Raw genomic sequence first — 22,723 nt, 5'->3', positions numbered from 1 at the left:
CTGTAGACCTTACTGGGTTTGGATCTTAGTGAATGTAGATGAAGTGGTTGACATAGTCCACTTGTGGTGTCTCAACAAAGTCATGTCCGGTTGAAGCCTTCCCACATAAACACTGTATAATGCTAGTGTTACTGCAGCATTTTACACACCTTCTGTTATTACCCACCAAGTCTTCACTTTTGTTTCTTCTCAGGATGTGTGCTCCCCTAAGAATTATGAAGAAATGTATTCCAGATTTTACATTCTTAACTAGTTGTCCACATCTGTAGGGTAATATACTCTTAACTGTACTGGTTTAGTATACTGATATTAGACCAGTGAGGTGAACAGCCAGTTCTTGTTTCATGACTACGCGGACAACTTTTCTGTTCTTTGATATTATAGGTCCTGACAGCACATGTCAGCACCCATCAGTAAAGACATACAGTGGTAACACAGCCAGTAAAGTCTTTAGTCGTATGCACACATGCTTGGTTTCTCCCAGCTGTCTCACTTTACACAGTGGCTCCTGTGTTCCCCAGGGAATAAGCCTTGTCATCCATCTCTTCAAAGCCCTCTGATTTATGTCTGCATTTAGAAAGAGAGAGAAATGTACCTACTTCCATTTACTGTGCTTGCCTGTGGCTTCGTATGCTGCTTGTAATTAGTCTTTTTTTTTTTTTTCAACTAATGGTGATGGTTTACCAACAGGTGCCCACTTTATCTGTCAGGGCTGATGAATAATAACCAGGCTCACTGTCAGTAACGGAAAGTGTGTTACCTACCTTTTATTGCACATAATATATGAACTGCTGTATCCTTATCAGTGTTGTAATATAGTTTTAGATAAGTCCTTTATAAATAAACCTACTACCATTACCTGTTGAAAAACAGGGGTAATGAAACAAAGCAGAAAATTTAAAGTATACTCCCCTTTCCCCACAAACACACAATTTTATACTTTCAGTTCTCACTGAAATCTCTCGAAACAGTGTCCTCCTCCTGTTCAGATTCCTAAATACAGATAAGATAAGTTCTGAGTTTCATCAAAATGTTTATGTTATGTTTATGCTCTGGCTTACGCTTCTAAGTCTTATTCTTGAGAGATAGGAAAAATGCAGACACTACTCATCAGCATGTTTTTTTAGAGAGGGGGGAAATACAAAAAAACCCCCCATCACTTTAGTTAATAATCTCCTGAAAATATAAACTTCATCACCAATCAAAGATACGATAGTAAATGTTCATAATCATCATCATAAAGTGTCAGTTCACTATTAATGAAACGCTCATCAGCTTCACACAAAGTCCTGGAAACTCTGGTAAACTCCCACTGCAATGTTACAGTAATACTTTTATCAGCTTGAGGTTGAACTAATGTACCTAATGAACTAGCGGAAAGGGGTGGTGATGGTGCATAGATAAGATGCTTTCCTTTGGTGTGGGAAACCTGGCTTCGATTCCCACTATGAGACATCCACCATTGTGTCCCTGAGCAAGACACTCCAGAGGCGCGCAACCTCTGACATGTACAGCAATTGTAAGTTGCTTTGGATAAAAAGCGTCAGCTAAATGAATAAATGTAAATGTACCTGAGTATTGGTAAAACAACAATAACTCTAAATTAAATGTTACAAAGCAAACAGCAGTAGATCTGTATTAATATTATGTTAGCAGTCTGCTGTCTGTCCTGCCTTGCATCACTAAAGACTAGTAAAAGCTCCACGTTTGCTTTGTACTGTGGCTCAGCAGGTTGAGCGGGTTGCCCGTTAATTGGAAGGGCGATAGTTCAATCACCGGCTCCTCCAGGCTGTATGTCGAAGTATCCTTGGGCAAGATACTGAACCCCAAATTGCCTCTGGTGGTTAGTTTCTGTTTGAGGATAGTAATATGGGTCACGTTAGCTGGTGAAGTAATGTGGAAAGCCACACAACTGCAATATTTTGCACCGGATAATGTACGCAAAGTCTGCTCAGAGTTAGCCAACGATCTAATGTTATCTTGGGCCACCTAAAGCACAAAATCACAACATGTTTCACATGCTTTGCATGCTTGTAATGTTAGTTTACCTGAAGTGATTCCTTTCATTTAAAAAAAACTACATTTAGCCCGTTAAATAACGTAGCAATTTATGTAGCATTTATAATTTGTAGCCATCTCTAGGGATGACAATGTAATGAAAACCTGACGTTTCCTTAAGCACCACCATGAAATGTGTGGTTTTAACTCAACTTTTGGATGGATTGCCATGAAATCTGGTATATTCATGCCCCCCTCAGGATAAATTGTAATAGCTTTGACCCTTTAACTTTTCAAATATTCAAAAATGTCAATTACTTTGGTTAACAATCAATTACCTGCTAAACTAATAACATTCCCATCAACCTAAGCTGTACTTAGTGATTATTGCTAATTAGCAAATGTTTGTATGCAGGCTAAAATAAGGTGTGGTAATATAATAAATATTACCTGCTAAATATCTGTATCATTGTAAGCATGTTAGCATGGTGACATTAGCTTTTAGCTATGTACATCCTCACAGAACTGCTAGCATGGCTGTAGTCATGTTTTTGTTATGCTATCATCAAAGTGGAAAGTATGATAAGAGATTTCTCTGTAATTTGGAGAGAACATTCACTTTTTCCCTTTATTTCGCCCCCTGCCAAACCTACTCCCTTGCAAATGAGAAAGATGCATATTTACTGGTGTATTGTACTCAGCACTTTCACTGAGGTTTTTACATCCACATACATTTCTATTGTCTGAACACCTGTTACCATACTTAACAACTGAAAAAGCTTTGCCTGCATCTATATACTTGCATTTGTGCCACATCTCCTGCATAGATAAACTATAATCCGTTGGAAATCCTATCTTTTACCAGTTTTTTCAATTATGTGCCAGCTGACAAGATTATGGTAGACGAATCTACCAATAAAGAGAGTTCGGGTGATACTGAGTTTCAGACAGGTTTACAGGATATCACACTTTGATGGGGGAGTTTACAACTTCCCTAATGGAGTTCAGGCTCACCCCAGCCCTCCTCCCTTCATCCTATTTCAGCTTTCTCCTCTTATGCCCCCAATTTTACAGTCCAGAGATAAATCCTTTTCATAGGCAGGCCAATGAAGTGAACTTACACTACCCTTATGAAGGGCTTTACTCACTTCCTGTAGTAGTGGCTCAAGATTCAGGGGTGAGTGGGCTGGGCTAATGTCAACACTGCCGAGCTAGTGAATCTTTAGTCCAAAGCCCCTAAGGAAAACAAAAGTGGGCAGAATATTACGTTCCCTAAACTGGTTTGCATGGTTCATGGTGCATGGGAAGCATACCCTGCAGTATAAAAAAGGAGACCAGGGGATTCATTTAATCTGTAGTTCATATGGGAACTGGAATATTTTAGGTAAGGAGGAGATATATTGAAACAAAGAGGTCCCTTTGTGCTACTTTGTATTTATTGTTGATAACTTGGCCTTATTGTATCTTTTGCATTACTGGACAAGCTTATTCAAAATACATTAAGTTTTATTATTGTCTTCCACGGCTCCATTGTTTTTTTCATGTAGGGGATTATGGCATTGTTTTATGAAGCATGTGTTGACATGTGTAAGGTAATCTTCACTGCTTTAACTTTCTTATGCATCTGGAGAAACACAATTAGCCTGCTTTCTGAGGGATACTGGGAACTAGACATGTGAGGTTGTGTGTACACATACAGGGGGAAGGTTCTGTTTGTTTATTTTCGGAAATGGCTTTGTGGGAATATCAGATTTGTCCCTAACTGGCACAGACTGACATCACTTCCTGTACCCAAATCTTGGCTCAGTGCCACGGTACGGAAGGCAACAAAGTGCATTCTTTCAGCACTGAGGCCTTTATCTGTAGTAAGATAGCAGGAGACGGTATTGATTTATGCACCTAGCAGGGAGGGTCCTACTTCATGGTCCACTTCTCAGTTTTACGTCCTGAGTAAAGTATGTTTAAACTAAACCTAAATTGATTTATGATTTAAAAAGAAAGATAATCAACAACTATTTTGATGATTATTATTTCAGTTTTTAGAAAAAATACAAAACATTCTCCTTTTTTGTGAGGATTTTATGCTTGTTTTTGTCTTATGTGATAGTTAACCGAGTATTTTTAGGTTTTGGACATTTTATAGATGAAACAGTTGCAACCATAATTGTGTCAGTATTTTTAGTGCCTGATACTGATAACAGTACATACATTCTTCAGGTTTTCATGTTTTTTTTGGTCATCTTCTCAGAGAAAATAATTCTGTTTCATCCATTATGTTGGTGGAGTAATCCCAGATACAGCATCACTAAAACAAAATATGTGACAATATGACATCAGCCTACGTGAGGGTGAAGTTTCATAATGTGAAAGTACTAACACATTAGAAATTACTGCATTACAAATTATTACAGCCTTGTTTCTGTTCTTGCTCCAGAAGTCCTACTCAGACTACCCAAAATTTGTGTAATTTTTGTTTAATCAAATTTCACTATTGTTTTTGCTATTGCTTTTTAGTATTTAGTTAGTTTTGTTACTTGAAAATAACTGGGTCAGACAGATAATTTTCAAGACCTGCAAGACAACCAGTAGTCTGCATGATGTCGACAAAGTGAATGGTTTCTTTCTGTAAAATATGATGTGGTTGAACTTGAAAATAGCTTGTGGTCTGGTGAAAGGTGTGAAAAAGAAACTAAGACTTTTAATCACCTTCATTATTACCACACTTGTCGGGAATACATCTCTGAAGAGACATTAGTACGTAAATCATAGACGAGGTTATAGTCCAAAAGGGGCCTGTCAAAGAATATGAAAAGTGTCTAGTGACATCACGTCCTGAACCTCACACTGTATACTAAATTAAAATTGATATCTATACAGTCTCTGGCCTCTTAATTTGGATTTACTATGTTCACTTCCTGTCCTTTACCTGAAAGACCACAGTCGAGTCTAAATGTTTTTTAAGGCAGTGTAAAATAACAAAAGGTTATCATTAATATCTTTTTACAGAAAAAAATTCCTCTTGCACATTTTCTTGTTATGCCCTATCCAGTGTTGCGGTTAGAATCAGTCTGTTTATATCTAGTGCTAATCCCCCGAAAAGGCATAACTGGAAAAATAAACATTTAACTGAGAGTGCTTAGGAGAAAAAGAGGTAGATTAAGGTCCATGTCAATCACGAGTGTTGAGTCACACTGTGGGGAACTATGGCCATGAACTGTGCAGGGATATTGCAAAGTAAATTTGAATTTAAATGGTCTCTAATGCTCCCACTTGAACTGGAATTTTAACCATCTTCCCCACTTACATGTTAACTAACATTTCAACTGATTTAACCTTACTCTTCTTACTTTTCAACCGACATTTCAACTGCGTTCATGCTACTCTTTAAATCACAATTCCACTGCTTTCAAATCTTATTGTTTAACCTAATTCACTAGTTCATCTGATTACAGTGATTACTCTTCAAGCTCACTTTCTCACTTACACGTTGATAATTTCAACTCCTTTCAGTGTTTGAACTTTAGCTAAGTCTTCAACTCTTTTCAGCACCTTGACTTCAATTGATACTCCAACTTTATTCAGTGCTTCCACCTAAACTGCAACTTCTTTCAGCAGTTCACTACAGTAAATGCATTTTGACTGCCACTCCCACTTCAGCTCTTATCAGCATTTCATCTTTTTCAAATGTTTTAACCTCAGATGTTCAGCAGCAGGCACATGTCATTTTCTTCAGAAAATTTTGCCAGGCTGTTGCTACTATTTGTAACACTAGTATTTGATCTATTTGGCACAATAAGGCTGATATCATGTGAAATTATTATAGGGTTACAATGGTATTACAAGGTGTATGCAGTATGAATACTTTTTAAAATGTTTTACCAGGTACTGATGTTGTCGAGCGTCAATTTTCTATTTTAATACCATTATGTTTAGCTATATATACTTTGGTCATGGTAACCAGTAAGTTGAAGAGTATCAAACTAAACTGGCTTGAGCAAACTCCCGCTCAAGTCATGTAACTTCCTGTGAAAGTGGTAATGAAGGTTTGTGATCTAAATAAGTCTTAAATAAGACTTTTTTTCCAGCTGTATAACTCCGTCTAACTTCTCACTTTCACAGCTAAAACCACAGAATCTTCTGAAAACTGTTACATGTGGTTTTTATAGCTGTGCCGTTAGTCATAGTTGCCAGTTCTGATACCTGTCACTTCGAAAGTCCGCCGACTTCACTGAAGACAGCCCTCACTTTGCCTTTACAAGAGCAAGGTTTAAGGCACTTTTTAGTTTGATTGTGGCCATGTAGTCCTTTCCCGAGCTGATCTGCCGGGGACTGGATAGTGGCCAATAACAAGCATCTTTTAATGGATGTTATTGTCTAAATAAAGCCTGATCGATTTCTGATGCTTTGTGTATATGCCTTAGATGTGCCAGCTGTCAAAAAGGCCCGATGAGCCCTGTTACAACACAGTAACATCTCCTAATGTACGGTGTATGTGTGTGTGAACCACAGAGCACAACAAGCTGCTGGAGGGTCAGTGGGTGGGACCCTGTCTGGTTCAGATTGTTTTGAACTCTTTTGTTTTTCTTTCAGAGTTTGAGATCTTTCCCCTGTTAAAACACAGATCCCAGCATGCAAAGCTGAAAGGGCAGATTTTAATCTGTAACAGGAGTGTTGAATCAAAAAACATTATTTTTTGAGACTTTTGAGTAACAAATATTACAATACAAACAGATATTTACAAACATTCAGCTCCTACTTTCAAATTTTGAAATCCTATTTTAAACCTTTTATACGGGTGTAAAAATCTTACTTAACCAAAATAATCGTTTAAGTTGTATGAATCGTGAATGTGACTTGACCTCACAGCTGGGCAGGGGTGGTGGGATTGGGAAGATGATGAGATGTTGATGTTGAGTCTGTTGGGCTGGATCAGGATCTGGCTGTCTTGTCCATGTTATCTTTTGGTCCTAAAGTCTCGTCTGTTGCTGATTAAGCCTGACACAGAGTCCTATGAGAACCAGGGTCCACTTCCATGAATGTTAACACAATCAATCGTCAATATTCAAAGCTAAGAAACGTGTATGTAGAGCTCTTCTGTCCTTTACTGTACTGTAGTTTGGCCGGGTCAGTGTGCCTTGGATGACTAGATTGAGATTGATGTACAGTATAATGAGGATGTAGGATTATAGTGTTATTCATCTTTATGCAACATAAAGTATCTTAGATATCACAGATCATATTTTGCCAGATGCTGGGGGAATGAAGCATCTCTCCACTTAAGCACTGCAATTAGCCTATGCTGCACCTGTTAATAGATCATTTTGTTTGAATTTGCGGAGGTTTGGAGATATTATTTTGTAGCTTACCACAACACAGTTGTACAGTAAATCTACCACAGTAATTTGGCACTGAGGTACCAAAACACTTTGGTAAGCTGCAAGCTTCAAAAGGGCCTAGATCAGTGTTGGGTAACATTACTTTTAAAAGTAACTTGTTACATTTTAAGATGCAATTAAAAAGTAACCACTTTTACAGCCTTACATACTGAAAAAAGTAACTTGTTATATTACCTTTGCTTTATCAAAAATGAAAACCCCTTTGCAATTTCTTGCACATTTTGCAGCTGCATCTCTGAAAACAATAATACACAGGCTTACAGTACATCGTATTTCAACATGCGACCGGTGAACTAGATCAATGCGTAGTTACTTATTTTCACGACTTAAAGGCTGTCCTCTCTGCATCTCACTAACTGAGCTACACATGCGCACTGACAGTAGGACTGGACACCTTCCACTAGTATCCAGCTACCCTTTAAGTTGGAGGGAAAGAAACAGAAATAGTGCAAATGAGTCTGGGAATTTAATTTAATTTTTTACATAAATTGCAAAACTACAGCAAAATCTTAGCAATGTCACACGTTACCTTGTAGAGCGTTAGCTCCAACACTGGTCTAGATGGACACAACAGACCGCTAGTGTCATTTCTCTAAAGACATTTGATTTTAAAGATTAGTTACAGCAGATTTTGCTGTATCTGTTGGGTTATGGTATTTTTGGTATAGTCTGCAGAGTGTCTGGTGGGTCCAGACAGGACGTTTTTTTTTTATGAAGATTCAACAACAGCTTCTCTCATTCCTCTTCTGTGGGCGTTTGGCCTGGCCAACTAAAAGGCACTAGTAGCAGCTGGACAGGATATTCTGTTTACTCCATCGATGACCGAGCAAACAGAAAGATGGCTTGAGAGATAGGGAGACAGAAGCTGGGGAGAAAGGCAGGCAGACAGACAAGGTGAGGAGACACAAAGCTGTGGCAGGGCTAACAGTTGCTGGCATTTTCCCTCCAAGACTTTTCTGTCTGGAGGTTGTAGGCTGATGGTAATTGCATATGTGATAGGGTTAGAACTCGGTTTCAGCTAGATAGAACAACTGAATGAGTGATAAACGCCTTTGTCTGGTGTTGTGTATCAGTCTAAATGTTTGTAGGTCATTTTATAGACTTCTAGACAGATGATCGTAGTGAAACTACTGTATATCCAAATAAATATTTGAATTGAGTGATTTGTGTGATTCTTCTATCGATCGAACAACCTAATAAAATAAATGGTTAATTTGAAAGCATTAATTAATTTCTTGTAATTCTAAACGATTATTTGACAAAACACGCAAATAACAGTCTAAATACCCTCAAGTTTTCCGCACAGGCTGCAGTGTTCAGTACATCCTACAATCTTAAAGTGATGGATGGATTGAACAAAATACTTATGTCCATTCTTACTGAATTGCCAGTAATTAAAGCTGCTATAATAAAGTTTTTTTATTTTTTTAATAGTTCCCCTTTTGTTAGCAACAACATGCTCAGTGGTCGTCATGCTCCTCAGATCAGACTTTTGACATTTTACCCTGAGCAATTTCCCTCTCCAGTTCGTGAAGTGTTCAAAATATGAATGTGCTCAGTAAATTGGCAGTCTTTTTATGTTTCCTTTTTACAAGTGGAAATGTTGGCCTGATGGTGGTGCTAGAGGAACGTGGCTCAACCAAAACATTAGGATTTATCCTCTGGGGCCATGACTATGCATTGTGGATTTCTAATAAAAAAGAAATCACTGGCTTAAGTGTTAGTCATGTCATGTATAACATGTTGCCCAGTGGTGCAGATGAAACGTCAGAGAGGTCACCAAAACGCAACGCACACACACCGGTGCGGAGCAGAATGGGCTTCCATTAAACTTTAACAAAGCTAACACCTGCGCTGTAGTAACGTTAGAACTAAATTTCCACAGAAAACATGAAAAACAGCTGCAGGCATCAGACACACTATGCTTGTTATTTAGTGAGCTTCAAATGAGGCTTAACATTCACACAGTTTCTCTTGACTGTCCCTTAGTATCTCAACATTAGTCCAACATCGCTGAGCCTGCTAGCCACATTAGACGTGCAATATGCTAATGCCAAGTTAGCTAACCTTCAAAATTAACAGTAAAACAACACAAAACGTGGCAACACTTACAGCTTTAGTTTTAAGTGGGGTTACGTACAGGCCGTGATGATCTGTCCTTGAACCGTTACAGAGCTTGTTACGCTTGTGGAATTTTTGGAAGCGCTAATTTATTAATTTAACAAAGTGTAAAGTGTGAACATTGTGGTTGTTGCGGTGTTTGCCATCCCCTGCAGTAGGCTTAGCTAATTTCAATTTACCGTAACAGCCCTTTTAGCAGTAGCTATACCTTGTCTGTGTAGCACATCAGTTTCATGATCTGTATTAGCACTAAGTTAGATTACACAATAGCTATTAAATAAAATAAAATAAAATTTCGATATAAAAATAAAAAAAACTTTTTGTACAGAAGTATTGAACAGACAGATTGACTGATGTTACCTTTCTTATGCTCAAACAATACCATGAAACTTTAAAGTCCTACTTTTCTATCTGTGTGGTACCCTTTTCTCCCACATGCCTCCCCTTTCTGTTGTATGTTTAAGCAATTTAAAAAATCTGATCATTGCCCAACATGTATTGTAATGTTTTGGCAGTCTCCCAGAAAGAACTGCGTATTTCTTTGTCTGGCAGTTGTTTGTTATTCTCCATGTGTGAGGGGAAAAAGTGAGTTGGAGTGCCCTCAGACGTGTTTGTGGGAGTGAGGCTTGATGACATGGTTAGAGAGGGAATATGCTGTGGTCCTTTGGGAGGAAAAGGGAGGGAGGGGGGGTTCGGCGGGGGTTGAAATATTGATGCACCACAGGTTTTTGCCATTAAGCATTGTCCTTTTATCACTATTGTAAGACTTTGCCATTTTATAAGTATATGTATGTTCCCAATAGTAGTTTGAAAGATAAGCTCTCTGGGCTTGGAGTTAATTCACAAGCAACAAGAGTCAGCACAAAATCCAGGTTGTGACATTTGTCAAGGGCTTTGACTTTGTCTCAAGAGACAAATATGGTAACAATAAAACCTCTGTGTGCAACAAGGAGAGGCGAGCTATGCCATACATGATCTCTGGATTTATGATGATCTAACATTGACTTATTGGAAAGCACGGAAAGAGAAAACAATAGCTATGTGTTCTGAGCCAAAAGAAAAAAGTTTCCCCCCTAGCTGTACCCCACTGTGGAGGGATGGTGTTTTTGGAGTCAGTTTAACATTGTTATCTAACTGTCTTTCACTTTAATGATTTCCAAATGTCCCATCTGATTGCTGTTGGCAACCTTTGCGTGTTTAGTGTGATGTGTTTGAAATGTGAACTAGCTTCGGCTGGCACAAGGCTGTGGGGTAAAACACAAGGTCTGACCTCGAGAAAAAACTTGGCCACAGACGTGCTCGTAGTATACACGACTCTCTAATGGAAAAGAGCTGTTTGTTTCCTCACTCCAACCTCAGTGCTGTGTACCACCCTGTCTTCATGTGAGATGGGTGTATTCTTGTGTATGTGCAAGTTACACCTTGAATGTGTTTAAGTGGGTTATACAGATGTATCATAAGTGGATCTGTCATGTAGTCCAGACATTCACAGATGTGTTCATTAGAGCAGACTGTGCACTAGAGAAAGCCTTCACACCCTGCCTGGTGCTGCTTTGCTTGATTGACTGGGCTCAGTCACTGTTTTTTTTTTTTTTTTGGAGTAGTGGCTGCTGTGACTGATTTCAGAGCATCTAGAGTGTGAAAGAGAAGTAATTAGTGTCCATCCCTATCTGTTTGTCCTAGTAATGCACCAACATGAAAGCAGATAAAAACATTTTAGTTCAGCCTGTTTTTTCCCCCCATTGTAAATAAAATTTGTTGTTTTTCTTATTGACAAAAGAGCACTGCAGTGATGTACCACTGCATTTCTATAACATTGTCAGACCGTTTCAAAAAAGATAAAATGTAAATTGATTCCGCAGAACCAGTGATACCATCTTTTTTTCAGGGGTTTCTAACTTCACACCCACAAATTGTTTTCACTTTCAAACTGGTAGTCTTCGGCCCCAGCATACACAGACTGAAATGACATCACTTGAGGGCATTTATCAGAATTTGCGCAGCTTCCTCTGGAGCCACAAGCTTTATACAACTTTTTCACATATGTGCCCAAGACTTGTAAACGGACTTTGGCATGTAAAATCAGTGGAGTTCCCAGTTAAAGTGCTAACAGGCTCGATTCATTAAAATAAATGTAGGCCATCTACCTATAACATTATTATTTCTGCAGTATAGACTTTGACTTACCAGTCAATTATCGGACGAAATTCCATTGATATGTTGTGCACCCCTGCTATTTATAATTCATCAAAATAAACTGGTTATTTCACTCCTTAGACTTATGTCAGAAAGACACAAGGACTTTGTAGTTCTGAAGTTTGTTGCAACAAATGAAGCATTCTTTATAGCAGAGGTTACTAATTGGCCCCAGTCGGCGTCCTCTCCTGACCCCGACTTACAGCCGATTTATTATTGTGCTTTACTACCTTGCGACGGAGTGTTTCTATTTTGATCCTGCGCAGCTTTTCTAGCATTTACTGTACTGAACCAATTGCATGTGTTCCAGTCGTCTCATGTGATGCTGCTCAGCCAGTCAAATCTCTGCATTCCGATAAGCATTGCGAGTCGAGTCCGCGAGTGACAAACACACAGGGAGAGAGGAGACGAAAGAGAAACGAGATTTCACATGGCTTTTAACCCAGAATGTACAGATTGTTATATGTACGTTCTTCCCACGGGCAAAACCAGAAAATCTCTTATATCTCCAGTCCTAGCCAGAGCACATGTTTTTCACTGAAGTGGTATATAAGTGGAAATGAAAGAGAAGACGAGGTATTAAAGCTGTTTATTATAAAAACCTTATTTCTGACATGTGACCTTTTTAGAACGCTTTGCAACAGAGATGAGTTTCGTGATACCAAACAAATACGCCTGCTTCAGCACCTTTAATTATTCATTGAGCTGCCTTGTACAGTACAGCATGTAGAGAGTTTGAAAGTATGAACTGGATCATTACTGGAGACCATGCTGACGTTTTTTTTTTACCTCAATTTGTCCAGGCTTTACCGGACAGAGTGCACTTAAAGTGTAAAGTCTGGTTCTCCTCCTACATGATTAGAGAAGGTCAAATTTGATCATTCAGAGGGGGGAAAAATGGTTGGAATTGCCTCAATGGATTTGTAATTGGAATATTGATTATATCACACGTTACTCGGCCTAGAGATGATCATTCATACAGTCCTTTTTTCTTCACTTGCAGGGCCGTTGTTTCGCAGCCCTTGTGAGCTGCTGCCGGTGGGGATGGGACACCCGGTGCAGGCCATGTTGAAGAGCTTCACAGCCCTGTCAGGCTGTGCAAGCAGGGGCACCACCAGCCTCCCTCAGGAGATCCACATCATCAACCTGAGAGGACATGCTCCAGAGGGTCCAGACAACACACCGGCAGAAGTGAGTCATCCTTAGTAACATAATTAAATCTTCAATAAAAACAGTCAAGATTAGACAAACTAGTACATAGTACAGCATTAAACAATTCTCTAAATCCATATTCACCATCGGTATAGTAATTTATGGAATCTCAAGTCTAGTGACAGATGATGCCTTTCACGTCATCTCATCTTCTGGTGATTTTATCGTTCAGCCTCGTAAAGAGTGCAAGATCTTCTGCACTCGATATTTCCACTGCCCTCGTTTCCTTTATTTTAACCAGTCTCTGATAACGGCTGCCAATCCTTTTCCCTTTTGCTTAGGGGAAACTTTTTGGCCCAAACTAGACAGTAGAGGCCCAGTCACACTAGAATCACAAAATATTCAGCACTGGAAGCTTGTTGACTAAGGCTAGTTGGTGAACTGTATTTGGTGCGCTTATGGCTGACTCTGTTGGGAGTTCATCTAAAAGACAGTGATTGGTTAGTCATTTAAATGGCTGTACATGGGTATTTTCCAACCACTTATTTAATGGGAGCAGATCTCTTTGTGCACTCATTCAAACTGTCAACACTTCTCCTGATAGCGTTCCTGTAGTTAAGGTCGGTTTTGAAACCACTCCCTGTCTTCAGGTGTTATACAGCATGTCTCATGGCAGGACTTCTCAAAGTTAGCCAAAGTTTGAAGATGAATCATGGGCCCATGGCCTTTGGAAAGGCTGCGTCTGGATTTTAAACTGTCCCAGGTTCCCATCCCCCTCAGTCACAGCAGTGTGAAAAGCAGCATGTATAGGCTTGCCATTGCAATTTTGCTGCTGATGTAGGCTTGAACGTTGCCAGGGCCAAACATACAGAACACACAGTGAGTGTGTGAGTATGCTGCATCAGCAGGTAAATACAGAAATTACCCTCTGGTTTCAGTGGCTGTGCTTGTTTCGAAGCTTTACCACTCTACCACCACTTAAATTATAGATTTCTGTGATCATTGACAACGAGAGGGATTTGTCTTTTGTTGCGATGTGTCATGTTTACTGCACACAATGTAGTGTTAAAAAGTTGAAGCAGTTACAGGGCTTCTTTTACATTTGAGATTTGTCAGACTTCTGAAATTACAGTCTTTGACATTATGTACCGCTGAGCAGTGGTTACAGCAATGATGCCGCAATAGATGCATGCGCAGAAGACAAATTGCAAGGGATGCAATGCAAATGAGGCCCAACATGATACAATATTTAACCCATTTGTTTCTGCTTGAAACTAGGTATTTTTACTTTCATTGTCAAACAGACAGGCAGTGCAATCCAGCTGAAAAGTTAACCAATTAACATTTATTTAATTCTAGTGTTGTTTTGGTTTTTGCATGCATACCCTGCCTGCATGATGAACACATGCATGTCACAGTTGACACAGTTGAGAATTGATTGATGGATTTGTTTCACATACAAGGTCATCCTGTAACATAGACGTATGCCTCTAGCTCTAAAAGGAAGAAACCAAAAGAAACCTATAGGTGCAGTGCAAAGTGACCATGAACTATTCTCAATTATGTGGTCTTCAGTGGCGCTAACAGCAGTAAACGTCTCGTTTTTGATTGGCTAGTGGGTTTACAGTTGTCTTATTGCAAAGTAGCTTCAAAAGCTGGTGTCTTCCTATGTATAATATACTATTCAAGGCAATTGACCCTTCTCTAAGCCACGCCCCGAATACACAGCTGGCCAATCACAGCGCAACATAGGTCTCGCTCTAACTGAGGTCCGACACTTTCATGGATGCGCTCCATTGACTCTAGAGTATAAGATATGGTCAAACACTGTTCCTGGGGCACTTGTAATAGTTACAGTTGCTACCCAGAGAGGTTGAAATTTGCTAACGCTAGCTAACTTCCTACTGAATGTAATTTAAAGAAGTCCTACTGTTCTGCTTTTTAATGAATGTAATAATGAATAGAGGCCTTCCCAGCTTTACGGGAACAGTGTTGATCGTTCATATCGTTGTCTTTTGTCTCAATCGTCGGGGGATGCGGTGGTTCACTTGTACTGTGTGATCGGTAGGTTTAAGCTTCTATCTTTCATTTTTTTCACGTCCGTTTGAGTCAGTTTGACAGCCTGAATACAACCTTCAAATGTATAATGCAACTGCAAAAATGTCTGCTTCTTTCTGAGATTGCTTTTTCCAACAAATTTGACAATATTTCTCCGGGGAGTGCAGTAATAGATAGTGGCAGTGCCGACAGTTTGTCGGACTTAGCAACAGTAACTAATGGGGCGGGGCTTAGCGAAGGGTCAATTATCTAAATAAAAGTTTGTATAAATTCCCCATAAATTTAAGCAATTCTGCCACATCAAAATAAGCTTAGTAATGCAAGGATTTCACGTAGTGTTCCTGTCACTACTTCTTTCAAAACATACTGTATCCTCCTCTGAGTGCACTGTACTACTTGCAGACTACTGGAGTGGGTAGGTGAAAAGGTTTTTGTTGTGGTTCATCTAGTGACAGATTTGCTTGGGTCAAGGTGGATTATGATCAGACACAGTCAGTCAACTGAGAAGATCTGGTAGTAAAACTTGCATGCGTTTATACTGTAGAAAGTTAATATTTTTAAAATCTTCACTCTCTAGAGAGTGCATAAGTGAAATTAAACAAATTTGGACTCTGGCCATTTACATTATTTGCTTTCTTTTTAACAGATGTATAGCATCATTTGCTCTGTAAATGACCAGTCACAGCATAACTGCTATGGATAGCCCTGTAAAACCTTTAGTTTGAAGGGCTGTGAAATGCATCTCTTCACATCAATTTATCCAGCTGTTGGTAACCCATCACCTCCATGGTCAAGTGAGGACTTTTGTGGAGGAGGCAGAAATCCAGCTGTCTGTTCCCCTGCCTACGGCCTTGGCTGCAGAAGGTCACCCCGGCTCTGGTTGAAATGAGGTGGCCCTGCCGAAGCGCATTCTGTGAGCGAAGGTTTCTGCTTGTGATAAGATAAGATCCCCTAAGGACAATTGGACACTCTGCCCACTCCTACACTGGTCCTTGATTGTATTTCCACCTGGGTCGTGGGCACAGATTGGACACAAGCAGCATCTTCCTAAGTGCTTAGCCTTCAACAAGGGCACACAGTGCGTCATAATACGGTCTCATTGACAAAATCTGCCCCTGATCTTTTGTGACAGGAAGAGGAGATAATCCAGTGGGGGAAAAATGATTTACTCACTCCTTTACAACAGGGGCAAACAGCAACCTTAGCTCTGTCCAAAGTTAACAGCATCTACAATACCAGCACCTCCATACATAAAACGTGTAAAAACTGCATGTTGTGGTTTTACGAGGAGGAGCTTTATATTTACTATAAAGACACAAGAGTGGTCTGGATCTTCTTATCTAAATCAAAGCAAAGCGGAAAGGTTATTTTCCAGTATGTTGAACTTTTCCTTTAATTTCTGAGTTATCATCCATTTTAGTTGTCAAATTTCAAAGTGTGCAAGTTGATTTCACTCTCTGTAATGAGTCTTCCCATGTTTGCTTTGGCATGTGCATTTGCTTATTTTCAAAGTAAGCAGAGAGGTGGCTGGTCAGTCTGTAATTATGTAAATTTTCTCCTCAACCCTCCTGATGGGGGAGGAAGTGGTGTCCAGGCCACAGAACAGACTGCATTTGGATGTTTTGTACGATGGCCTGCAGTACAAGGGTTGCCAGTGGTTGATCTTTAGCTGTGCTGGACTAGCTGTCTGGGATGAGGGGCTGCTGGAGAACATGATGTGCCCCAGTGACTCCTTACTAAGTGTCCGGAAAGCCAAGCCTTGCCAGGTAGGGAAGTAAATCTGCTATTGCACATTATGTGTGTGTGTGTGTGTTGACTATTGTGGACGGAGGGGATCACATTGTCAGTTTCAGTTTTATACACACAGAGGCACACACACATCCTGCAGCTGCGATGTGTGAAGCCCGCTTCACATCTCTTGCACACGCATGTGTGAAAGTCGCAGCTCGCAGTTTGTCCATATTTTCAGTAAAGACGTGAGAGCAATGAATTGTTTCCTGCCTGTACCAGTGAACCCATTCAGTGTGGGTATTAAATAAGGGATATGAACTGTTCCACAGCTGGACCTGACTCAAAATACACACTCTTGGCTCCTGGCCAATCACCACACCAAAGCTGAGTTATTAAGTGCAACAGAACACCTCAGTAGTGACTGAGCGTAGTGCTTTGACTGGGATATGCTCACATTTACTGGGCTTGCAATCACCACCACCAGAATAACACACCAGAAGGAGAAAATATGGTAATCGTTCATTCATGTCGCCTAAAGCTAGAAATATCCACAATAATATTTTGGATAGTATTCTCATGATGTACAAGCCATGTGTTCAGATCTGCTGAGGTGAAAGTATAGCAGTCCGTGCTTGAGTGTTCCTGAATCCTGCTCTGCTGCAGTTCCTTTCTATGGACAGATAGCTTTACTTGTTGCTAAAGTAACTGCTAACTGCTCCTATTTATAATGCTGTTATAACAGAAATAAAATTAATTTACATTAATTTATATATTTATTGCCTCATTTATATATCAGCATAAAATAATTAATTTAGAAATGGGTTCAGCCTACTTTTGCAGGCGTTCCCTTACAGAAATCAAATGACTAAAATCTCAGCTCGCATGTTTTCTGCCAAATATTAGCTTCTATTGCTCTTCATTTAGATTTAAAGCTGATGCATGTTTAGGTGCAAGTTTTGAAGAAGACTCTACAGGCAGGTTTCATGACAGAGCACCAAACGTCAGGAAAAATTATACCTTTGTCTGAGAGGGTATGATAAACCTTGCGAAGACTACGTGCAGCTCAGTTTTTACTAAAATGCTTTTTAGGGAAGGCCGTGTTGGGATGTCAGTCTGTCTGTTGGTCCGTTGGATGTGCAGTTGGTCCACCTCTTTGGTTCAGACTGAAATATTTAAAAAACTATTGGACTATTTTATCATACTCTGGATTTTTACTCAACATTTCTTGTAGACAGTGGGCTGTTTGTTTCATAGACTTTTTTCCGTAAAATGACCAGTGCTGACACTGGCTCGCCTGGATAATAATTTTTATTTCTTAAGTGTTATTCACATTTGTCTGAAATAAAGAGTGATGATGTCTTCAGCTCCAGTGGTCCTGATCAAAGTAACAGAAGCCTTACACACTTATTCCCGTGTGGGCCTTTAAAGGAAAGACAACTCAGGATGAGAGGCAGTATCCTGGACAGGACTAGTGACTAGTGACTAAAGACTAGATCACAGCAGTGTGTGTCCGTGGGCAGTGATTTCCTCAAACAATGGTAGAATAATCGTCACATTTTCTCAATATTCTATTAGATTGTATAAAAATGATCTTTTAGAGCAAGAAAACAAATGAGAGTTACAGAGAGATCAGAGTGAGCTATGCTGTAGCCTAGACATGCTGCTCAAATTTCATCCGAGCTTTAAACTGCTTGGGATTTTGTGGCAAAATATATTTTCGTTGGTTGAGAATTGACCTGAAGGTGTTGGTGTTTTGCCACTTAAGCTCTACCAAAATAATGACCTCACCCTGAAGTGTTCTTTTCTGTTCCCCCTCTTCTGGTTCAATGGTGTAGGTATCAATTTTGAACATTTTTCCATGTGTTTTTTCTGTCACATGCTAAAGTGGCCTTTTGCACTTTGCTAACAAGCCACCACCACCCATGCCTTGATGTAAAGGTTGGCACTATGGCAGACACTTAGTTCCCCAGTTGCTGCAAATTGTACAGCAATAATAAGCAAATTAAAAAAGAGTCCTGTCTAGTCACACAGTCGGACGATAAAAAGTAAACAAAAGTATCTCGCATCGGCCATCTTTCTTTAATCAGAAGGCAAACATCAAACACAGCCAATGGCTCTGAATCAGGGTGAGGCAGAGCAGATGATTGTTTTATCAGCTGGAATTCGCAGATATCTTTGACTGTTTGAGTGACTAACTGGAGAAGCTCAACAGACACAAACAGCTGGCAAGAGCACAGTGACAGTGATATGAGGTGAGCTCACACACAGGACGAGAACTGCACACTCAAAGCCATCAGTGCTTTTACCGTAAAACTTCAATTATTAGACGAGTCCCAAATAGCCTACCACGTTTACTGGCCTGGTGTGGGAACACATTCTGTCTGGTTTTTATAGAAGTTCTTTGGATATTTAAAACCTCTTAAATCCCGCCGGGTTGCCCGTTTTAGCTGCTTATAAGCTGCTTAGATCGTTAATACAAATATTAATGTTTAAACCTGTGATCAATATGTCAGTATGGACATGCTGCACATCGTTAGATTAGTTTGATTCTCCACAATTCAGTCGTTCAGTTAATTTATTGGAAACAACAAGCCCCAAAGTGTAGAGATGAAAAAAAAGAGTTACCTTTGAAGTTGATTATTATTACTTTACTCTGTAAGGGCCCATTGATCAAAAGAATCAAAACAAGCTTTTCATAATATAATATACTTTCATGTGAAGTCCATCGCTCGCTAACTTCTGCCACACTTTTCTCATCCTGCACAGTGTTGTTTTCGTCATGTTGCTGCCTACAAAATAAAAGCGCATAAGCTGTCTGTGACTGAGATCAAATGAATGACGTGTTTTGCTTACTGGGACTCGTTATTTAAGAAGTCTGTTCTTTTACAACATTCAGCATTGGGAGGATCCATCGTGATGTTAAGTTTGTATTGCACTCGGAAAGTGGAAGCTAGCATGCTAGGCTAGTTACTAGTCATCTCTTGCACTCTTAGCGGGCCGCATTGGCATTTGCGCTACCAATTGCTTTCATGACAAGAAGTAACATCCGAAGTAAAGTCACAGAGTAACGTAGGAAGCTCTCAAATCACAAACAGGACAGTTTTCCCATGGCACTTCTCAGTCTCAAGTCTTACATTCTTATCTGAACTTTTTACTAGGTTCACAGTTAAATTTAAAGCTTCTTTAGCCTTTTTTGAAGCCTTAATGTATTCCACACAAATGTAGGCATAGTATTTTGTCTACATAGAGTACAAATTTGTTCCTCTTGTTGTTTTTACACCACGTTATCACAGTGAAGCTCTTAATACATACAGTACATGCTGACTTTTTAGCATTTTTGTTTTTATTTCAGTTTGACTTTTTTCTTATCTTCTTAAGAGTAAAATCTCTCTCTTTCCTCCTGACCCCGCCCCCCTGCCTCGATGCCGTGTTATTTTCTTCAGCATGTCCTGCCATTCTGCCATATCACTCAAAGATTGTTATCCCGTCTCACTTTGGCGTCTTTTCAGGCTGTTTTCTTGCACTTTGGCGTTGAGCTGAGTACAGACAGATTATCATCACAGTTCAGGGGAAAGGCTCCAGGTAGCATCCCCATCGCACTCAAATATGTGGGTGGCACTGATAAGAGCGGTCAACAGGCTTTTTGGTCCGGCTCCTCTCCATCACTTAGCTCTTTTGCCCCGGCACCCCTTCCCTCTGTACACCCTCAGTGATCCAGAAAGAACCAAGATCCAGACAGACAAGACACACGCACGTATACACACGCACATCAGATAACGCAGTATGATTGGTCCCAGGCAGTGTGCCTTTCTCCTCTTGGAGCCATGACTTTTCAGTTCTTAGCCAGCCCTCTTTGTTTTCAACTTTTGCAATGTTCCAGGTTCCATTGCCTGCTACAATCTTGGAAATCAGTCTATTTTAACCCATTTGATTCCTATATAAACATGCAAGCCAGTCATTGTTATTCAGACCCTGTTAAGTATCTCTCGGTTTCATGCCATTCATTTTGTCGTTGTTGTTGATTATTATTTCCTGGGAGGGAGAGTGTGTTCCTAGATTAGTCTTACTTTTTGGCTGATTAAAGGAGGTTTTGGGTTTTCTCTGAATCAACAGTGATCATCAGTCACTTAATTACCTCTGTCAATAAAGGAAACTGCAAGGACACAGCTGCATTGATACTGAGCTCTGACTGCAGGGTGTCAATGTTTGTCTATGAAAATATCACATGACAATGTTGACGCACAGTGTTTATGAAGCACCCTTGAAACTTTGAAAGTGTGATTTTTGCTTGAAAGGTCTTGAAATTGCAAACATATGCTCAAGACAGGACAAAAACAAATTGACATTTACAATTACTGTCACAGGCATCATTAGGTTCCAACCATGTGGCTTTGTTATACAATAAAGGCTTGTGTATGATTCATTATTTGGGTTTTCATTCCAGTTGGCACTGTGTTTGTTGTTGAAGCTGATCTAGAGCTTAAAGTTGAAGCTGTATTGTTGTTTTTTTAACATTTCCATTGTTTACACATGCTACCACCACTAGTGGTATGCGCTGTGATGTGCCTTGTTTTTCCTGCTACAGCTGTCGTCCCCTGTGTGAAGTGTAATTTCAGTAACACGATAGGTCTCCATCCATGACTGCTGGCAAATGCATCCCATAACTGTAATGGACACTGGACCCCCAAATCCCTGTGCCAGCCTCCTGATAATCAATCAGGCGTGGCCTCCCGGACCCGGCAGACACTCTAAGCATGGGGACAGTAGCAGCACCAGAGAGAACTCAGCGCCACCTGATCCTTGTGAACACCATTAGAGGCACTTTGATGCCTGGTGTTTCTGCACCTCTTCTCTCCACACCCTGGCTGTGTGACAAGGTCTATTGCTATGTGCACCAGTCTTACCCAACCTCCGTGGGCAGAGATGCACACCAGCTGCTGTTGAATCCTGATCATCGCTTATGTTGTGAAACCCAGCTCTGGTCAGAACAGATAAAGCTTGGTAGTATCACTGTTTACTTGCTAAACCTTGAATAACAGCAGATAATAACCGCAGTTTTCCCTTTTTCAACGTCAGTGCCTCTTGGCACTTACTCTCCGTAGTGCTCTGTTTATGTTTATGCTTTCAGGTGACTCATGTCTTCTGGAAACGTTTCTGTCTGGGTTTAATTTCCTCATCTTTTACAACTCTCTCCCTCACTCTCCCTCTTCTCCTGTCTCCCGCTTCCATCTCTCAAAGCCAGCGCCTCAAAGTCAAGCCAGGTATGATTATATCTTGGTTGTTGTTATTCTCAGAGGAGCGATGCACACGTTTTTTCCAGAGTCTGGACTAAGGGAGAAGCAAATATGTAAAAAAAAATAATTTTAAAAGGAGAGAGAGCAGTGAGTCTCTGATCTGTTTGTTTGGATCACCATCCAGTTTGCCTCGTAGATAACTGTTCAGTAATTTCTACCATTTTCTGCTCGCAGAGGGACCTTTTTAATGATTTTTGCAGCACTTTCATGGACCACATCACTAAACACTCATTTGTGTTGTTCTCCAGGGCTTACATCTGTGGAGGACTGATAATTAGGCTTTGATGCTTAATGTTCACTCTGTCTATGCTGTTGGTGTCTCTTGTTAAATGGCTTCATGCAGCATCACAGCGACAAGCCTTTGAACGCAGAGTATAAGCCAGAAGATGAATATCAAACTTTATTAGATAGAATAGATCTCTTCTAAGGGAGACTGGAGTCTGGCATGCAGTTGGCTTGGTGAAGCATCAATTGTATAGATGTAACAGAGGGAGATGTAGCAATATTTTTCATATCTTGCCTACTAAGTAATTGCAATTTTTCCGTTGATTATTGTCTACGCAAGTAAAGTTAACTCAACAACAAGATACAATGGGTTTGTAGCTGTAGCTGCAGTGTTCTGGAACTTTGAACAGATGTACTTTGCGCAGTTGTCATGCAAGTGTTGATAAGCATATGTTCCCCCTGTTTTTCTGAGCACACAACGTTGAACTTTTCCAATGTTTTGGGAAGTACCCTTTTTTGCTTTGAGAGTTAGATGATTTATATGAAGCTAGA

At 40.0% G+C, this 22,723-nt stretch overlaps 1 protein-coding gene across 3 annotated transcripts in view; it reads left to right on the top strand.

Annotated features, from left to right (window-relative positions):
- Positions 1 to 22,723, top strand: part of tgfbr3 (transforming growth factor, beta receptor III) — an 87,266-nt gene that overhangs the window by 25,536 nt on the left and 39,007 nt on the right. For all 3 annotated transcript variants that reach the window (XM_046048902.1, XM_046048900.1, XM_046048901.1), the window contains exon 3: positions 12,715 to 12,902. In XM_046048902.1, coding sequence (XP_045904858.1) covers positions 12,715 to 12,902 — 188 coding nt within the window. The remainder of the gene's footprint in view (positions 1 to 12,714; positions 12,903 to 22,723) is intronic.

This window comes from Micropterus dolomieu, linkage group LG05, assembly GCF_021292245.1.
Source record: "Micropterus dolomieu isolate WLL.071019.BEF.003 ecotype Adirondacks linkage group LG05, ASM2129224v1, whole genome shotgun sequence".
NCBI classification, from domain to species: domain Eukaryota; kingdom Metazoa; phylum Chordata; class Actinopteri; order Centrarchiformes; family Centrarchidae; genus Micropterus; species Micropterus dolomieu.
Note: the sequence above shows the minus strand (reverse complement) of the source record. Positions and strands in the feature narration are given on the sequence as shown.